The following is a 20,008-nucleotide window of genomic DNA, read 5'->3' as shown; positions in this document are numbered from 1 at the left end:
ATTCAGCATGGGCAGTAAATGCAAGTCAAAAGGGCAAGTAAAAATGCCACATCAGCATAACTTTGTTAATATCAGAGCCACACAAATGAAGCTGCCATCTACTGAACCAGACCTTTGATCCATCAAGGTCAATGTTGTCTATTCAGACTGGCAGCAGCTCTCCAGGATTTCAGGTGAAAGTCTTTCACATCATCTACTATCAGATCTGTGGAGAAACGCCATCTGAGTTAATGTTGGTGCTTGGTTGGAGGGGAACATGAACATACTAAAGCAGGCTTTGGGGCCTAGCCTTCCCTTCATCCGCCCCCTCCCTTCCAGAGTTAAACCAGCGCCTCTAGGGGGAAAGCCTCCAAGAGGGGCAGGAAGTTCTTTAGCCTTCCCCTCATTCCCTCCTCCCTTCTGGAGTTAAACCAGCAACTCTAGGGGGAAAGTCTCCTAGAGGGGCAGGAAGTTCTTTTGTTCTTTTTATTTGAGTTAGGCGGGGAAAGGGGAGTTCTCAGCTGGCGCTCAGGGAGAGAGGTTGCCAGCCTGTGGGCTCCTGCCTGTGGGAGAGGCGGAGTGGCCCCCAGGCAGTAACTCACAAGGTAGGGCTAGTTTACACCAGGGACGAGAGGATGCGTTTAAATCTACCTTTTATTTGTCCTTCTTGTTGCTGTTCAGGTGCTGTGCTAAACTTTTACAGGTAACTGTTTTGGTTTTGTTTTTCTTTCTCTTCTTATTAAACATTTTTACTGTTTTGAATGCTGGCAGTCAAACTCTGTACCACATAGATCCCCAACCGCTTAGACCACGCTTCTTTATGAAGGGGGCCCTGGGGAAGGGGGAAGGCATGCAGTTGGATAAGGTGCCAATCCTCCAGGGGTTCCCCGAAGAAGTGTTGTGGTCTCTGTGATACCCAAGTACAGGGTGGCAGAGGACCTTGAGGCCTGGCCTCCACAAGATCCTTTTCACTGGAGATGCTGGGGATTGAAGCTGGGACCTTCTGCATGCCAAGTGGATGCTCTACCACTCAGCCACATTAAGCCCCCATTATGTTTCTCAAGTTTCTCTTTGCCTGCTCTGCAATAGCTGGCTTAGGAACAAGGTATTGTGAAGTTAGCTTAAGAAAAAGGAGTGTTCATAAATACACCTCAAAACAAAAACAATAAAATCTTAGGCTTCTCACATCTTGTTAAGGGCAGGGGCTATGGGGTATGTAATTTGTATGTAGACATGGCCCCAGGATCTTCAGTTAAAGAGTCTTAGATAGCTGGTACTCAAAAGTTACCTAAAACTGTGGAGAGCTGTTGGCAGCCAGAATAGAAAATACTAGGAATCAAATTCTAGGACTAGCATAAGATTGCTTCACATATTCTTCTTATATGTTGTTCTCACAACTGGTCAGGTTGTATTAGGGAAGCCTTACAGAAGCAATCATAGATCTGCTTTAGAATGTTCTGCACCTTTCTTTTATATTAAAACATTTTTTAAAAAACTATGTGGAATATTTAGGCATTTTACAATACCATCCTGGGCTTAGATGAGAGTAAATTTGTAATGGATTGCATTATTAGTGGTTTGCCTATAATGCTAATGGAATTAATGTATGAGCACTACAAAGCCAAAGAAGCAATAACCCCAAAATGTTGATAGTGTAATGTGTGGGTATAGACCAATAAGCCCCCCTCCCATGACTCCCAAATTTTTCTGGACCCCAAGTCTGAATTCTCACTTTTCTGCACAGGACTAGCCAGGGCTTTTTTTGAAGAAAAAGTCCAGCAGGATCTCATTTGCATATTAGGCCACACCCCCTGACATCACCATTGTTTCACAAAAGGCTTTTTTCATTAAAAAAAGCCCAACAGGATCTCATTTACATATTAGGCCACACACCACTGGTGCCAAGCCAGCCGGAACTGCATTCCTGCTCAAAAAAAAGTCCTGGATCTAGCTTTGAAAACTTAAGAGTATTCAATTGGAATGACAAAAATCAGTGACAGTATTTTATAGTAAGACGGAAAAGAAACCATGAAAACATCCCCGAAATTGCACGTGTTGAGAGCTTAACCTCAGTTTACAAATTTTCATTTGTTTTTATATATAAAACATAGCTAATTTTCATCTCACAAATTTTCCTCTTGTTTGTATATATGTGTAAACAATCTTCCTTGTGAGAAACAAAATCCACTCAGTATCAAAAGAACCTCTAATTGAACAGGAAAGAGGATGTGACCCCTCTCCTGCTTATGACAAAAAATTGAAAGCATGTAGTTAAAAAGAAACAGGCTGTTGCTGGTTTGGGGGCAATTACAGGTAATGAGAAGGATAGGAATAGATCATTTCAATGACTTGGAATATTTTAGCCGAAATCAAGTCTCTCAGGTTTCATTTTGCCCCCTCTGCCTTCATGCAATGTTCCCAGTGGAGAAAGCAAGCTCAGACACCAGGAGGAACCAGTGAAGACTCTTCTAAGCTTTATTTACATTCAAAAGGCTGATTCACTGGGGAGCGCAAGCTACAGAGGTATATGACGCACCACTAACAACTATATACACATGCACACACACACACTTTACATATATACTTTATGAATGTGATCTCAGGCTGGGATCCAACTCTGATGTTTACTTGACAAAAATTATTAAGATCCTGAATGATGTTCAGTATATGTATTCCTTCCATTAAACTAAGCATGTACGTGTCTACATTTGAAAGAACCAGGGGCTAAAGAAGCTCTTTTGTTGCAATTAAACTAACAAAAGTATGGGAAAATAGCACTTCTTAATGATCCCTTGATTTGTAAGGTTCATAAGGGTTATGCCAAGTCCATAAAGGTTATACTGGCTCAATCCTATGTACGGAGGCAGCAGATTTCACCATGGATGTGTTCAGTGGTCAAACACACCATCTTTGAAAGTGTCAACCGGATGTGAGTGATCACTCAGCCTCCTGGGTTTATGCCATACAGCCATGAATGCCTGTCAGGCTTTTATTTTTTTATTTATTTATTTATTTATTCGGGATTTGTATCCCGCCCTTCCCAGGAGTGGCTCAGGGCGGCTTCCAACAATAACAATTTAACAATTTAAATATAAACAATTAAATACTTCACATTTAAACATTAAAACCAATACATTTCAATTCATAAAAACAATGCAGCTTAAAACCAATAACAAAACTGCACAAAACTGCACAAACCAATAGCAAAACTGCACTTGCACAAAGATGTTACCAATCCATACCAATAGGCAGTATCATTAGGCAAACTAACAACAAAGGGTAGGATTTTATTAAAACACAGCTTTTATTTATTACTGATTTCTATGATTTGTGACTGACTCAATTGTCTATTTAAACAATTGCTGAGTGTAGCAGTTATGCAGCGAGGATAGGACGGGTAAGAGAACTTAATCCAGCTGTGTGAGAACATGTCTGTGTGAAAAGCCAGTTGTGCTGAACTGCATGGTTAGGAAGGAAGACAGTGGCCGTTTTCGCACTCACGTTTTACTGGCGCCACGACCCTCCTCACGCCGGCGAATCTGCATGGATTTCGCACCAGAAGCGCCGGCGCACCCAGAAGCGCCGGCTACTTCCGTCGCTAAGCAAGCGACGGAAGTAGCCGGCGCTTCTGGGTGCGCCGGCGCTTCTGGTGCGAAATCCATGCAGATTCGCCGGCGTGAGGAGGGTCGTGGCGCCAGTAAAATGTGAGTGCGAAAACACCCAGTGAATGAACCTGCAGAACACCCATGAACAAGTTGACAAACAGTTGAAGCAGTTGCTGAAAATTCAACTCCCTCTTTGTTACCGGTAAACATGATGTGAGCTGGACTGGAGAGCAGTTCCTGTCCTGTACTGAGTTACTGCCATCCAAGCTCATTGACTCCTATGGGCTTTGACAGGAAAACCTTAATGGGATTGTTAGCCTTGGAAATAGTTGCTTAATTATTAACAATGCAAATGGACTTTGCTGATTCTGATACAGCCTTGTGCTCCATGCATTCTTCAACTGTCCCTATTTACCACGAGAATCTCTGTTTTTTAGTCTATCCATAGTAGTATGACTATGCCACTTTTATCCCTACTATGCCTTTGGGAGTGATGGGCATGCCTTCTTAAAATATGCTTCATGTGCATACAAATGCAATGGTGTGTGCTTGCTCTTCGGTTTCTAGAAGTTGTATTTCTGGCTGAAAGGTGTATGTTAAATTGCATTGCTTTCTTTCCCTTCCTTATAAGCACCTATCTTATTGCCAAGTATTGCAGAAGAAAAGGAAGCAGGCAGAGAAGGAAGAATCTTCAGTATTACTGTAGTAGGGATGTGTATGGTGTGTGTTTGTGAGGCTGGGAGAATCAGGTGTGGCCAGCATATAAGCATGACCCAATATTTGTTGAATGTTGGATGTTATGTTTCTGTCTTTCAGGTAAACAGTATTAAAAGTACCAGGCTTATTGCCTCAAAGGCTAATGTTGGCAAGTTACCAGAAAGGCCTTTACTATAGCAAGCAAACAATATCCATGGCCTACTGTTGCAATATGTGACAAACGTATTCATTAGCTGGGGTTTGCAGTTCTTTGGATGTAGAGTAGCTTCCTCCTTTAAAAAAAATCTTGAAATCTCAGTCCCGAGAGAATCGCAGAAAAACAAAACCCATGTATAAAAATAGGACTCACTCCTGCCATTGCCAGGGCCAGATGGGGGGGGTCAGAGGGGGTGCTAGCCCCAGGCATCACTGGGGGGCACTAAATTGGGCAAACCCCCCCATGGCGAGCAAGACAAAGATTGGCTGTTTTTGTCATATCTCTGCCTTGTACTATCCCGGATAACAGCTCCCTTCTTTTAAACAATTTTTTTGTCAATGAGGCATTAATTGATTGCATTGTCTAGATAGATTTCCTTTACTGGGAATTATGCAGCCACCTGACTGACCAAACTGTGTTTGAGTTTAAAGTGATTCAGTTGATACAGCTTGCTTCTAACAGCATTGGGAATCATTTCTGTAGTGTTCCAAAGAAACAACAAAGCAACTAAATGCAGTTAGAGTAGATGGCCTTCTCCCAAGAGGATTGAAAATGATCTTGCAGGACTAAAGCTGTCAAACCCTTTGGGTTGTGTACTAATTTTAACCAAAAGTTAATAGAGGCTAGACTTACCCTAGCTTCCACTTTAACCAACCCTGACTCAAGACGTAGACTGGCATTAGACACACATTTTGGAACCTTGAATAAAGCTCTCAAGAATCTTGACTGGACTTTTTCTAGAGGAGCAAAATGGGAAGAGGATATTCCTGTTATATTTAGATCAATTTTTATTCTTAAATGTTTTATTGAATAGTTTTTGCTTTTGATTTGTACTGGTCATTGGCTGAATAAATTGAAATACAAACTAAATGCAGTTAATCCAATTTTCCTAAAATATAACTTCGAATTTAAATCACAGACACACCTGCACCCCAAATGAATCAAGATTAGGGATGCACATGAACCACAAACAAACAAACTGCCATTTTTTTCATGGAGGTTTGGGTGGTTTATTAGAACAGTTCATTGGCACTGATTCAATCAATTTCTAGGCAATGCTGGGAGTGGACGTGGAAATACCCATAGTAGTTGTCCATGGCTTTATTGGCAGCTCTGGCAGCCAACTACAGAGCTCTCATTCTGCTCTATTGGAGCAGATTGTACACCACACCCTGTCTCAGCTGTTTTCACTTTGCAGCAGGAAGAGAGTGGAATTGGTCATTGACTGAATTAGAAGAATTACTTGCTGCTGGTTGATTCAAGGGAAAGCTTTGAGGGACTCCTCCCTGCCTCCCCACACACAGAGTGGGACAATTTTTTAAACACCTCTCCCAGCTGGGAAGGTGTTCCTTGCTGTGGTTCCAGAGACCTGAGCCACAGCTGAGCTTTCCTAGGGGTACCTGCTTTGGAGTTGCTAATACTTGGACATCCCAAATCCAATCCTTGCGAAACTTGAAGAGCAGGTGGAGAGCCTGCAAGTTTGGAGTTCTGACTTGTGAGGTGTCCATCCTACTACCTCCTGAACTCTCAAACTACACAAACCACAACTGCTTCAGCAAATGGAAAAGTTCATGATTCATGAAACCCAATGAATCATTTTGCCAATGAACTGCAATTTTGCTGGTTTGTGCCCATCCTTAAACGTGATTCTTGAGTCAACCAGCCTCACAATCCTGAAGAATATAAGCATGCTAGTCAGGGGTTTGTCTTGCATGCCTGGATTCCACCTCAGTAACATCATACTGTAGGAGAGGTCAAGCCTTTTTACCTCTTGTTGCAGATGTGGGACTGAGACTGAAGGAGTTTGACTTCCCTAAAGCTACCTAGGAGTTCATGGCTGAGGTGAGATTGAATAAAAAACTTCCTAGTCTGCAGTTGAACCATTTATCCAACATGCTACATTAACTTTTACATATTGAGGCCCTAACTGATCTGAAACAATTGTAAAACAGACATCCTGATGTAATTATAGACCAATTAAGGCCAGATCCCCATGTTGTTGGATATTGTGCTATTGTAATAATTTACTTCCAGGATTTTCCTGTCTGGTTGAGAAAACCACACAAGTGAATAGTGGCACAATACCCAACAACATGTGAGCTCCTACATGGGTGCAGAACAAGTAGCTGAAAAATAATAATCAGGAGCAGTCAGCCATTTCACCTTTATCACTGTAGCGTAAGCCAGTTCCTTTGAGCTACTGAACATATGTATGTATGTGCCATCGAGTTGCAACTGATTTGTGGTGATACTAGCAAGGGAGTTTCAAGGCAAGTGAAAAGCAGGGGTGGATTGTCATGGCCACCCTCTGCAGAATCTTTCATGGTGGTACCCCATGCTTAACTTCTGAGTTCTGATGAGATTGGTCCATACTGTGCTGTCTTCCCTGCAAAACGTTATGAGATGCACATAAAAATAGCATGTACATTATTTAATAATATAATGATTAAATCAAAGTTATCCTCTGAGATAGATAAAGGTCAAGGATTATCCTAATTTTAGCCTTAAAGCCATCGTGTGAAGTAGGTTAAGACAATGAATTGCCAAATGGATGAGTGAATATGAACCCAGGTCTATGCTGATTTAATGCCAACATTAGGGATGTGTGAAACCTTGACAGATTTTGTTTGTCTGATTGAAATTTTAATGGCTTCCCTGAAAAATTTCTCAGATGTTTTGCCTCAGGAGGTGGCAAATTGCTTCAAATTTCACTTCATATGAAATCTGATTATACTTAAGGATGCATGGAAATCCCACTGAGAAATAAATCTCAGTTTCTATGAGAACTCTTTCCACTGTCCTCAGAATTCATTCCTCACCTGTTTCACCTGAGGAAAAACTCTCAAAATTTATCCAATGCCATTCCCACTAAATAAGGCAGAAGAGGCATGGTAAAGTGGCCAGATATGCAGTGCCAGTATGACAAACAAGCTTTTGGGTTCTATCCTTCCAATTGCATAAAATGAGAATAGACATTTGGGCCTGATCCAAAGACCTCTGAATACCTCCTGTAACTTGAGGAGTATTTGGCTTGGGCTCATATTGTTTACCATCTGGTGCCTCAGCACTGCTGTCGTCTCAAAAGACTGGATATTCCAACAGTTATCACATGCCCTGTTGTGAACACCAGGCTCCCGTTGGTGAACAATTATGCATGTAATTGGAGTCTGCAGCTGAAAGAGAAGATCTACATTCCAAGTGAAGAATTTGCCATCTGGCTGCTTGTGGCATGATATGCAGTGGGCAAAGCCACAAGGTGAAATGTTTGTTTATCATACTAGTATCCTGCTTTTCTGTGGAAAAGCTCAGAGCAGATCTTGAGCAGTTTTTCATCCAGGTGCAGACCAGGTTGAGGCCTGTTTAACTTTTACAATGTAAAAGAATCATTATGGAGCACACAGTGGTAAAACACATGCTTTTCATGCAAAAGAGTTCAGGATTAGCTCTTAGCATCTCCAGTTAAAACAAACTTGGGCAACACGCTTCAGCCCTAAAACCTTGAGAATGTGCAGACAATATTGGCAATGCACATTGTGGTGAGCATTCCATGAGAAACGAATCAAAACCCAAGCTACCCTGACCTGGATAGTCCAGGCAAGCCTGATCTCATCAGATCTCGGAAGCTAAGCAGGGCCAACCCTGGCAGGTACTTGGATGGGAGACCTCCTTGGAATACCAGGAGCAGGAGGCAGAGGCAGGCTGTAGTAAGCCACTTCTCTGAATGTCCTCCTTGCCCCAGTAGGGGTTGCCAGAAGTTGCCATGACTTGCAGGCATGCACACACACACACACAAAAAGAGAGCCGAACAGACCCTATTTGTTAATGTCGTTACCATGCCTAATTCAAATATCAAATGTAATGTAGAACTTTTCTGTGCTACCTGGTGCCTTACTGATTCAGTCTTACGATGGGGAGGAAAGAGTGATTCAGCAATATGTGCCTGATAGGGACATTGATCAGCCAGAAGACTGTCAATGTTTCTGTCCAACAGGATAATTCAGTTAGCATTTCTACACATTTGCTATCACTTTATAGATACATATATGCATACACAGAGAAGCATAGGTTCTCCTTAAGTGAGCTGTTTCATTATCTGGTGCAGTACTATTAGGCCAAGGCCAGAAGCAAAGGTTTGATTGTGCCAACTGCGAGACAGGCAGGCTTTGAGGACTGGAGAAAATAACAGCAGAGACCTAAGGCTGTGCCCTCCTTCCTCCCAAAACAGACAGCCTTTGGGGGGGGGGGGAGGCAGATATTTGAATGTGTTAGCTGGTAGTCAGACAGAATCACAGAGACTGTGGAAACATGAGACAGAATTTTGCCCCTCTCTGCAATAGACAGTTTGCTTGCTTTGCATAATAGGAGGGAGGATAGTAGAAGGCCATAAGGTTTTGTCCCCAAAAAGTAAACACATGCGTACCTCAAACCAGACAAAATCTGAGTGATCAGTGATGAGGAAATATTAGATCACCTCTGCATGTTTCTGAGACCCCCTCCATCTCCCCTTGAGGATCCCCAAAAAGAAGGAAACACACTCCAACTCAGATGGACCTCTCTGTACCTATTTTGCAAGTGACTATTTTAATGGTCTCTAATATTGCTCAGCTTTCTTCTACGTGACTTACATTTTTGGCACAGAGACTCGAATGTACAAGGGATTCTTTCCATGAGGTTTCCATCCATGTTACATACATGGGAGGGAGTTACAGGCAGATATGTGTTTCCCACTGAAGTCAGCAGTAACTGTTTTTATATGTGTATCAATTTTAAACTTGATTTTAATGTATTTTTAAATGTTTGCTGTCCTGAGGCCACTATTTGGGTAGAAATGTAAGAGAGAAACAATTCAAATCAATACACAGCATAAGAAAAAATAAGAATCTGAATGAATTTGGTAACTAAAAGATAACATACTAGATACAATTTAAGCACACATCCCTAAGTTAGCTGTTCCAGTTGTGTAACTCAGTATGTTACACCATGCGTGACTATGCATCTACATGTGCCATCAGAACAAAACCAAACCAAAAATGCTAATTCTTCAGTATGGGAGTGGGCTAAACAAAAGTCTTGTCCTTGTGCCTGGTTGTTCCAGAGACTACTTCATTGATACATTTCTCCCCACCCCAGCAAGTCTATTTTATTTCTGAAATCTGTCTCTTACTGCTTCATCTTTCACATCCAAAACCAGCTCATCGTCATCCTTTCTGCTTCCAAGTGTTGCCACTGCCATCAAATATTATGACAAGTAGTTCCTGATGCTGAGAATCAGCCAACCACCCCCATCAGTCCTTCAAAAAAGAAACCTCTCAGAGAAGCCAACATCTTTTATGTTAATTAATGGCTCAGCTATCAATTAGCCAAGGGAAAGCTGATCCTGATGGGACTTGACTGATGAGCCTTGAAGCATTTATAATAAATAAATAAATAAAAAAGCAAGCCATTCACCGCTATCAGAGCAATGGATCATGGCATTGCTGTGAAAGCCAAGAGACGCGTATGGAAGCTCATGATCACTGCTTTTTACAGCTAAGTAAAGCATAGACAAGTACAACAGGAAAGGACATCAGGGGGGAAATGCTGTGAGACTGGAATATAAACCATTAGAATGGATAACCTGGCAAACAGTGCAACATTTTTTTTTAAAGAGAAGCACCAGAGTGTAAGCCTGTGAGTAATTGTATTATCCCATAAGTGTGGGTCTGACAAAGGAAAGGAGTTCTCACAGAGTGCTAATCTGACCCAATGGGTTGCCAAGCAGGCAGTGTTTCACTAGTGTGATAAGGAAAACCATGTTTTGCCAAGGAGTCAATACTTACCGGTATGGTGTAGGTTAGAGCACTGAACTAGGATCTGGGAGACTGGGATTTAAATCCTGACTCTGCCATGGAAGCAAACTGGATGACCTTGGCACCTGCAACACTCAACCTCACCTATCTCACAGGGTTGTTGTGAGGATAAAATCAAGGAGGGAAATTACTTTGGGGCCCCATGGGGTAGAAGTAGGGCATGAATAAATGAATGAATAAATAAATGTCCCAAAGCACATAAAGTTGAAGGTGCTTCAAGAAATAATCCCTAGAATTTGCCCTGACCTGGATACCCCAGGCAAGCCTGATTTCAGAAGTTAAGTGGGGCCAACCCTGACAAGTACTTGGATGGGAGACCTCCAGAGAATACCAGGGTTGGAAGGCAGAGGCAAGCCGCTTCTCTGAACATCCTCCATGCCCCAGTAGGAGTCACCAGAGGTCACCATGACTTCCAGGCACACACACACGCACACACACTGCAAAATTAATAATTCCTAGAATAGGTTTGCCAATCCTCAGGTTCATAGCAAACCAAACAAAATACCGTGATATAATAATGAAAATCATTCAACTATAGTAAACCCAATTTATCAAAAGTTTCATAAATATAGTGATATTATCACAAATTTTCAGACATTCTAACAACAAGGTCAGTAATTCATATACAGCCACATCAGGCTGTTCACAATAACTGAGCACAAACAATCCTTAAAGAGAATCAAATTCCCACAATAAAGTGCTGAGTGCAAAAAGTGCTTGTGTACTAAATTAATCAAAAGTTCGTTTTCTGAAGACTCTACAGGTCCACCTCCGACGGAGCCCGAAGCCGGCTGATAGCAGTTCTTCCAAACTTTCAAATTAACAAAATGTTCAACAGCACATACAAGCACTTGCAAGCCTTCCCAGGGCATATTACCGCTGAGGTCCAGGCAGGGAATCTCCTGGTTTTGCAGGCTACTCCCTGCCACCAGCCAATTGGCCAGCAGGGGAGAGCCCCACCCCAACTCCCATGATGTGCCTTTAGATCTCAGGCAAGTTTAGAAGCTTGCATATGGTTTGCTTTTTAGAAGGTGTGTGTGTATGTGCCTTTAAATCTCAGTGAGACTGGAGCTACATGGGGTGGGGTGAGCAGGCAGAACCACATGTGTGTGAGAGAGCACAGTCCCTCTGTTCATTTCGCATTCCTTCTAGAAGCTGTTTGTATAGTAAAAGGGATAGTAAAGATAGTACAACATGATTATGGGATAGAAGAAAACTTCACCCCTAGACCTCTCTCTCCTTAAACTGGTTAAAATACAGCAGATTGCTACATTCAGCAACTTCGGTGAATAAAGCTATTTATACCATTGCCCCAGGGATATCACAGAAGTGTGGGTATGCAAACTGTTTATTTTGGCTGCTTTGTGCGCATGTGTGTGTATGTGTACATACGCATACACACATGTGTGTGCTCACTTTTATTTAGAGGAAGTGCAGCTGCTGGGGAAAAAAAGGCAAAAAAGAGGACTAGGAAATGAAGACTGTATTTAGGGAAAATGCACTGCTGTATACTTATTTATTTAGAATGCCTCCCAAGCTTTACCCCCAAAGTCCCCAGATATTTCCTGTGTTGGACCTTGCAGCCCTACTTTAAAAATTGGTATCTGACCTACCAAGTTTATTAACTTGTGGTCAGCTGTCATTATCATTATCATTATTCCTACTAGTAAATAAATTTATACCCTACAATCTTAACACATAAAACTGCAAACCACCACCCCCCCCCCAAAAAAAAACCATACAGGATAATACCAGTAAGACAACATAATAAAACCTGCATCAATTAAACACCATACAATTAAACTGAGCCTGCCCTAAAATCAAATCAGCCATAAAATTCCATAAAACAATAGCAGAAAGCTTTTAATGTAATAATAATAATAGGGGAGCTTCTAAAATAATGAAATCCATCATTAAGCAAATCAAGCCTGAAACTGATTTTCATGCAGGCTGGGTATCAGGATCAACACTGATAAAGAGAAGAGGGGATTCCATAAATAGGGTGCCACCACAAAGAAGATCCTCTATGATGCCCATCTATTTCATTTCTGGTTTACTGTGGCTTGCCAAGGTTTCAACAGTTCCTTTTGTTAAAAATATGTTTTAAATTAGGACATCTTTGTTATTAATACTGTTTTCAACTGCAAATGATTTCTAAACTTCTTTGCAGATATTTCAAAGCACAATGCTAATTTTATATGAAAGCGAGCTGTTAAGCAAACACCATCGTTTCACAATTTGCATTTTCCCCCAAACCTACTTTTTTCTATGTTTGCTCTTTAGAGTTTGGGAGAGGCTGCAAGTACAGAAGTATTATAATTTTCACATCATGTAATGGAAAAAATACTGTGTTCCTTTTATACAGACTTAAATTAGCTTCATTAAAGGACAACACATGTATTCCTGAGAGAAGCGGCAACTTCCAGACTACTTCCCTTTATATTATGGGATTCAGGACAAGCACACAAAACTTTGAGGAACCCTGCAGCCCACACTGTACTGTATTTTAACACAACATATCAGTAAGAATGGACAGGTGAATGGAGGTGGTAGGGAAGAAAGTAAAGTTAGAGCAGCAGGATCTGCCCAACACAAGCTCCAGGGGCATTGAGGCAAAGGCGGAGAACGTGTAGGTGCCATGGTCACTTAGGAACCCTGTAAAGCTGAGCATGTTCTGCAGTTGGTTTTCATATGGTGTTGGATTTGATTCTGAGTTTTGAGAGTGAACGGCCTAGAGGGACTCCTTGGGAATTGATCTATGCATGCCCATTGGAAGGTATACAGTGGGTGTACACACCTAACCTCTTCTCTGCATGACTGGAAACTCTGAATAAGCAGGTTTCCTTAGGGTTACCAACTACAGGTTGAGAAATACCTGGAGATTTTGGAGGCGGTGGAGCCTGAGGAGGGCAGGGTTTGGAGTGGGGGAGAACTTCAGCAGAGCATGATGCCACAGAATTCACCTTCCCAGGACCATTTTTTCCAGGTGAACTTATCTCTATCACCTGGATATCAGCTGTAATCCCAAAGATCTCCAGCCAACACCTGGAAGTTGGCAACTCAATCACAGGGAGAAAACCATATACACATAGGCCTGTTCATAGTTTCTAGTCATCACACACACAAGGTTGTAGGTGAAACTTGATATCTGAATTCCAGTTCTTCCCCATCTCCAGAACACTGCATGGAAGCAGTAATGGCACACAACAAGGTATCACCATCTTAGAAGAATTCAGCAAACATTCCCTGTGTTTAATCCCAGGCTGGACAATAAAGGCATTCTGCTAAGAACCCTTGCTAGAGCACAGCAAAGCCCCATCTAGTCCAGTATGCTGTTTTCTACAGTGACTGAGTGGACACCTTTGGAAAGCTCAGAAGCAGGAAGGCAATAGATTTTCCTTAGTATTCCTTCCCATCAACTGCCATTCAATGTCATATTGCCTTCCAACATGGGCCCCCTATTTTAGTCACTATGGTTAAAACTTGTTGGTGGACTGCTCTTCCAAGAATTTATTTAAGCACCCTTTAAAGCCATCATCACACCTTGACAAGAGAAAGTTAAATACAGCTCTGAGGAATCCTATTGATTTCACTCTGAAGACAAATCCTAGCCAAACCACTTACAATAGGTGATAATACTGGAATTACACATTATCTCCAGACTACAGAGATCAGTTCTCCTGGAGAGAATGGCTGCTTTGGATGGTGGACTCCATGGTGTTGTGACCTGCTTAAGTCCCTCCCCTCCCCAGGCTCCACCCACAAAACAGGAATTTTCTAATCCAAAATTGGTGACCCTAGAAGCTCAAACATACATGAATACATTTTCCCCAACCACTTTCCTTCTGCCAACCTTGTTGAACTACAATTGCGAGATTAATGTTTTTTTAAATAAAAATATGGGAGAGTGATATGGGTCATAGTTTCACATCATAGGTAAGGTTGTTACATAGGAGGTTTGAGTACTCCAGGAAATAATGTATTTTCTAGTTACAACCATAATCAGTTTCATTTTCAAAGGGCAAGGGCAGAGGGAGACTATAATCTCAACAGTTCACAAACTCCCTAAGAAGCCACGTTTAGTTAAACAAGGACTTTTAAAATTTCTTAGGAAAAAACCCCTCTCAAATAGCTGCTTAATATGTCTTTGGCAGTACCACCATTCCCTTTCATTGGAAGCCCAGAGCTAATTGACTAGGCATTGCTATGCATAGAAGTGAAGCCCAATTTTGTAGTCAAAAACATATTGGCAGGAATGTCCATGGAGAAGATTGTTCCCATAGGTAGCAAAGTTTAGTTTCTGAATCTTTAGGAAGTGGGTTTTCGTTTTTTGTGTTTTTTTGAGATTTTGCCCTGCTGGGTTCTTTTGCTTGTTTTTAAACCATTTGTATTTGAAAGTTCAGCCCCAAGCACATGTTCTGTCTCCAGTGGTTCAATTGTCACTAGTAATACAAATCAAAAAAATCCAAAGCACTATCTGCCTGGTCTATCAAAACCTTTCAGGGTCAAGCTGTCCACAATAGCCAATATTTTCCCATGGCACTTTTGCCCTTTCAGTGGGTTCTGATATATCTAAGATTAAGAAAAACCATTTTCTGATAGTTCCAGAGAAGTAGCTGGGCTACTGTACTGCACCAAAAATAAGCAAAACTTGTAGTAGCTTAAAGAATTCTAGCATAGGCTTTGGTTGGCTACAGATTGCTGGAAAACTGAGCTATAGTCCATGAGATATTATGCTGGAGCAAAAAGTTTGTTTCTAATGTGACACAAGACACCTTTAGTTTATTTAAAATAATTTCCCTGTCTTTTAAAATCTAAAATCTTTTTAAAATCTAGGAGAGCCAGTTTGGTGTAGTGGTTAAGTGTGCGGACTCTTATCTGGGAGAACCAGGTTTGATTCCCCACTCCTCCACTTGCACCTGCTAGCATGGCCTTGGGTCAGCCATAGCTCTGGCAGAGGTTGTCCTTGAAACGGCAGCTGCTGTGAGAGCCCTCTCCAGCCCCACCCACCTCACAGGGTGTCTGTTATGGGGTAGGAAGGTAAAGGAGATTGTAAGCCGCTCTGAGACTCTTCGGAGTGGAGGGAGGGATATAAATCCAGTATCTTCTTCTTCATCATCTTCTAGTACATTTCCTTAGATATTGGGTACGGCCAGGGAAATGGCAGGTTTTATGGTTTATTTCCGATGATGCTATATCGTATTGTTTTGTGGATTCTATGCATTAACAGTCATGATAGATCTGGCACCTGAACTTCCCCTCTAATAATAGAGAGACCAGAAAGTGGGGCCAATTTGCCACTGAAGTATGTGTGTGTGTATGAATAGATGTGTGTGTGTGAGAGAGAGAGAGTTCCAGGTCCACACTGAAGAACATATGGAGCTCTGGACCATGCAAACATTTAAGAGACATTAGGAGTGAGAACAGTAGTTTCATCAGTTTAAACATAGAACTAACTCAATTGTGCAGAAAAAGGGAGCAAGATATCAAGTACATACCAGAGAGGAGTTGAATATCACTCCCCCCCCACACACAAACACTTCCTAGGGCTTACCCCCCTGTAATGCCCCTTCCACAAGGGCTTTTCTCCCAGCACTATTACTGGGGATCTGCAACTGGATCCTTGAACAAGTGCTTTGGCTGCAAAAAGAAGTTGAGGAGGAGCAGGAATGAAGGAAGTCTCATTCTCCCCTGTGTGTTAATTTACTTAAATAAGAAATGAACCTCTGAGGCTGCTTTAACCCCCAGGATAGGAAAAAAGACAGGTCCCCCCCCCCCCTTGCAGACTTTAAAATAGTCTAAAGTTTAAAGAGTTTAAAGTTTTCTGATCAGGAAAACTGTGCAGGGCAGAGAACGGTTGAATTCCATACCACAGTACCCCAATCCATATATTAGGCACTTCTGTGGCTCTATTTGCAGTTGTAATGAGTGATCAAATGGGCAAGTGCTGGAGAGGGTGTGAGGAAATAAATACCAAGTCAGGAAGAATTCTGCATGCCTCATCATTTAGCTTTCAAGACTAGATCTGTCCCCTTTTCTACATGACTGGGACACTTTTGTGTTTAAACACATGAATGGCCTGTAGACAAGTTCTGGAGATTAAGAAAACCTAAACATCACAGAATCAATGTCTGCTTCTTAAGAAAAGTTTGCACTGAGATCTTGCAAGACTGTGATGTGAGATTTTGGAGGCCACACTGGAGACTGCTAGGCAATCTACAACCAATATTGCGGAGGATGCTAAGCCTCAGTTAGTGTCACTGTTTGTGCGCAGGGCGGGGCAGACAATAAAAGATAAGAGGGAAGAGAGGTAAAAGTGGAGAGAAGGGAAGCAGAAAAGGAAAAAAAAGAAAAGCTGATGTAGAAGAGGGGAACAGAAAAGGGGAAAACGGCAGAGGTGCCTGAGAGGAACAGGAAAAAGTAGAATTATAGAGTTGGAAAGGACCTCCAGGGTTGTCTATTCGAACCCCCTGCACAATGCAGGAAATTCACCAATACCTTCCCCCACACCCCCAGTGACCACTGCTCTATGCCCAGAAGATGGCAAAAATCCTCAAGAATTCCTGGCCAAACTGGCCTGCAGAAAATTGCTTCCTGATGATCAGCATTTCCAAGGGCATGCAAGAAGGGGCCACTAAGAACTGATGTAACCCTTCCTGCCCTCCCTCTCATGATCTGCCTAAATTCACAGAATTAGCATTGCTGTCAGATGGCCATCTAGCCTCTGCTTAAAAACCTCCAAAGGAGAGCTCACCAGCTCCCAAAGCAGCCTGTTCCATTCAAGTACTGTTCTAACTGTCAGGAAATTCTACTGAATGTTTAGCTGAACACTCTTTTGATTTAAATTTCAATTCGTTGTTCTGGTCTGACTTTGTGGGGAAACAGAAAAGAACTCCTCACTATCCTCTATATGACACCCCTTCAAGTATCTGAAGATGGTGATCATATCACCTCTCAGTTGTCTCCTCTCCAGGCTAAACATACACAGCTCCTTCAACCTTTCCTTATAGGACTTGGTCTCCAGACCCCTTGCCATCTTCATTGGCCTCCTCTGAATGCATTCCCACTTGTCTATATCCTTCTTAAATTATGGTGCCCAAAACTGAGCACAATACTCTAGGGGATGTCTAACCAGAGCAGAGTAAAGCAATACCATCACTTCACTTGAAGTTAATACAGCCCAACATTGAATTTGCCTTTTTAGCTATCACATCACAAGTTAGGTAGGTAGGTGGTTAGTAAAGGGAAGAGCTGCAGGCACTGCTGGGGAGAGGTAAAGAGGAAAAGTAAGAGGAATAGAAAAAGAATGTAGGGACATGAGATTCCCCCTGAAGGGCCCATTATTTGTCAATATTAACCATGTTCAGTGTTCAGCCTCAAAGTAGGGGTGTGCATTCAAATATACCTGAGCCAAAAATATCTTATTGACATTTTTTGCATATATTTCAGCATTCCAAAATATCTGGGATTTTTTTAAAAAAAAACTGTGGGGAGGATCCCAAAAAGATCCTGGATACCAACTGCAAATTTGGTGCCTCTGCCTAAAAAAAAAAAAATCTCCCCATTGACTCTAAAAGTCCCCATAGGGTATAAAGGAGCTTTAAAATGCAGGATCCCGCCCTCTTAAAAAAAATCCTAAATCTGAATATCATACCAGGAATCCCACTATTTTTTGGATTCAATACACCTGAATCCAGAAAATACTTTTTTGTGCACATATCTGCCTCACAATTAGGGTTGCCAGACCACACCTGATAAGCAGTGGGAGCATTAAAGGCAGGGATATAATTGGATGTGGGGGCGGGGGGAGATAACAGCACAGACATGCTAACATTACTTTTGGTAAAAACTTGAAAGTGCCATAGGGTACCTCTAGGAACTGTTGGAAACTATATGAAAAAACCAAAGAGTTTCTGTTGATTTCTAGAACTATATATATATCCATCCTATCAAACCTAGCCAATCAGGTAGACCTTTTTGAGGCGTATGTGGGTTTATCCTAAATATAAATCTTTTTTATGTTAGATAGCTCCTGAGTCCTGACCATGATATATCCAGCATATGTTCATTTCTGTGTACTGTTTGCTTGAGTGCTAATTCCATTGTACATTATTTCCATCCTTCCAGCTGTCAACTGACTTGGCCTCCAATATCTTTACCACCATTGGCTCAGTAACACTGGTCTTGTTACTGATCTTCCTGCTGGCAGGTGTACTTTCAGTGATCACGGCCAACAAACGGGCTACTCAAGGGACCTACAGCCCCAGCCGCCAGGAGAAAGAGGGATCCCGAGTTGAGATGTGGGACATGGTGCAGCCTCCTCCAATGGAAAGACTGATCTAGCAAGAACAACTGGTGTATTTCATATTTTTTAAAAATCTAACAGGAATGGGTTTAGCAACGGTTGATCTGAACAAGATGGAAGAATCCCTCCACAGAATGTCATGACTTTTGCCAATAACGTAGAAATCTTGGTCAAGGTTCAAAGTGCCATATTCAGTGTTCCATGAACTTATTGAGATTTTTCAGATCCTCTCTCCTCTAGAGCAGCACCCCATGAAACATGATGGGTTGCTGCCAGAAGGCAGAATGAGACCACATACACACACAATAGTGTGAGTGGAAGCACTTTCTGTGAGAGCACCAACTTCTCTAGATCCCAGCATAAAGGACTGAAGACTTCTCACTTTCTGAAAACATTTGCTAGAAGATAATTATTTATTGCACTGGAAATTTTAGCTTTAGCATAATCAGTCATACAGCATTCAGACTGTAATGACTATTGAGATACACAAGATAAGTGCCTGTGTTTCAGATACTATTGAAGCCATGACTTTGAATTTGCTTTTCCCTTCTGGCTGTCTAGTGGTCATCATCACAGCAGAAGACAAATCTGGAACAATCAGATAAGGCTGTATAATCTATCTGCCAATCAATCACTGCTCTGTATTATCAGAGGTTTTAGAAGTAGAGGTCTCTCTCCTCAGTACATTTACTTTACATCTTTAATTGGGGATTAATTTAATACTACATGGGGGAGGGGACTCATCATTCAGCAAAATAAACATTTGAAACAGTCAAGTCCTCTTCTTTAGTTTGGTGTTATTTCACCTTTTGCTCCATCTAAGGCCAACGGGAGGGGCACAGAAGGGGTTCTCAGACATAAGCATGTCTCCCTCTCTCTCTCTCTTTGCATTTAAAACGTTTTACAACTTGTTTTTATGCGCCCCATGTGTCATCATTGGTTTTCCTAAGACAACATTCTAACCACTATACCACATTGGCTTGAGGGTGAGGGTGCAAGATTTTGTCTAACCTTCATTTTTTTCACTAACATACTAATGGTTTTTCCACACGAAACCCTTTTTTGTCAGTTGTGTACCTGTAAAGTGTCATTTTTTTTCCTTTTCAGTATGTGTTTTTCTCCCTCTGGTGGTTGCTTCGATCTTTCCTAGCTGTTTCTCGGGGGAGGGGGCATTATGAGCAATGTTCCTTCTAAGCTGAGTTAGTGTGAGCTAGCTCAGTTTTTAAGCCTCCGCCTCGCACATTTTTGTCTTAGCTCCAGAAAAATGGCCCCAGAGCAAACTAATTTATGCAGTAGCTTATAACTTTAACTAATTTATGCAGTAGCTTATAACTTATAACTAAGAAGAGTTGGTGCT

General features: G+C 41.8%; 1 protein-coding gene across 1 annotated transcript in view; it reads left to right on the top strand.

The window, feature by feature from the left end:
• CRB1 (crumbs cell polarity complex component 1) overlaps positions 1-19,447 on the top strand; it is a 164,251-nt gene extending 144,804 nt beyond the window's left edge. Inside the window, exon 12 of the mRNA XM_060232358.1 lies at positions 18,474-19,447. Coding sequence (XP_060088341.1) covers positions 18,474-18,689 — 216 coding nt within the window. The 3' untranslated portion in view covers positions 18,690-19,447. The remainder of the gene's footprint in view (positions 1-18,473) is intronic.
• Positions 19,448-20,008: the final 561 nt, after the last annotated feature.

Source organism: Heteronotia binoei, chromosome 2 (genome assembly GCF_032191835.1).
Source record: "Heteronotia binoei isolate CCM8104 ecotype False Entrance Well chromosome 2, APGP_CSIRO_Hbin_v1, whole genome shotgun sequence".
NCBI classification, from domain to species: domain Eukaryota; kingdom Metazoa; phylum Chordata; class Lepidosauria; order Squamata; family Gekkonidae; genus Heteronotia; species Heteronotia binoei.
The sequence above is the reverse complement of the archived record's forward strand: the minus strand, read 5'-3'. Positions and strand labels throughout refer to the sequence as shown.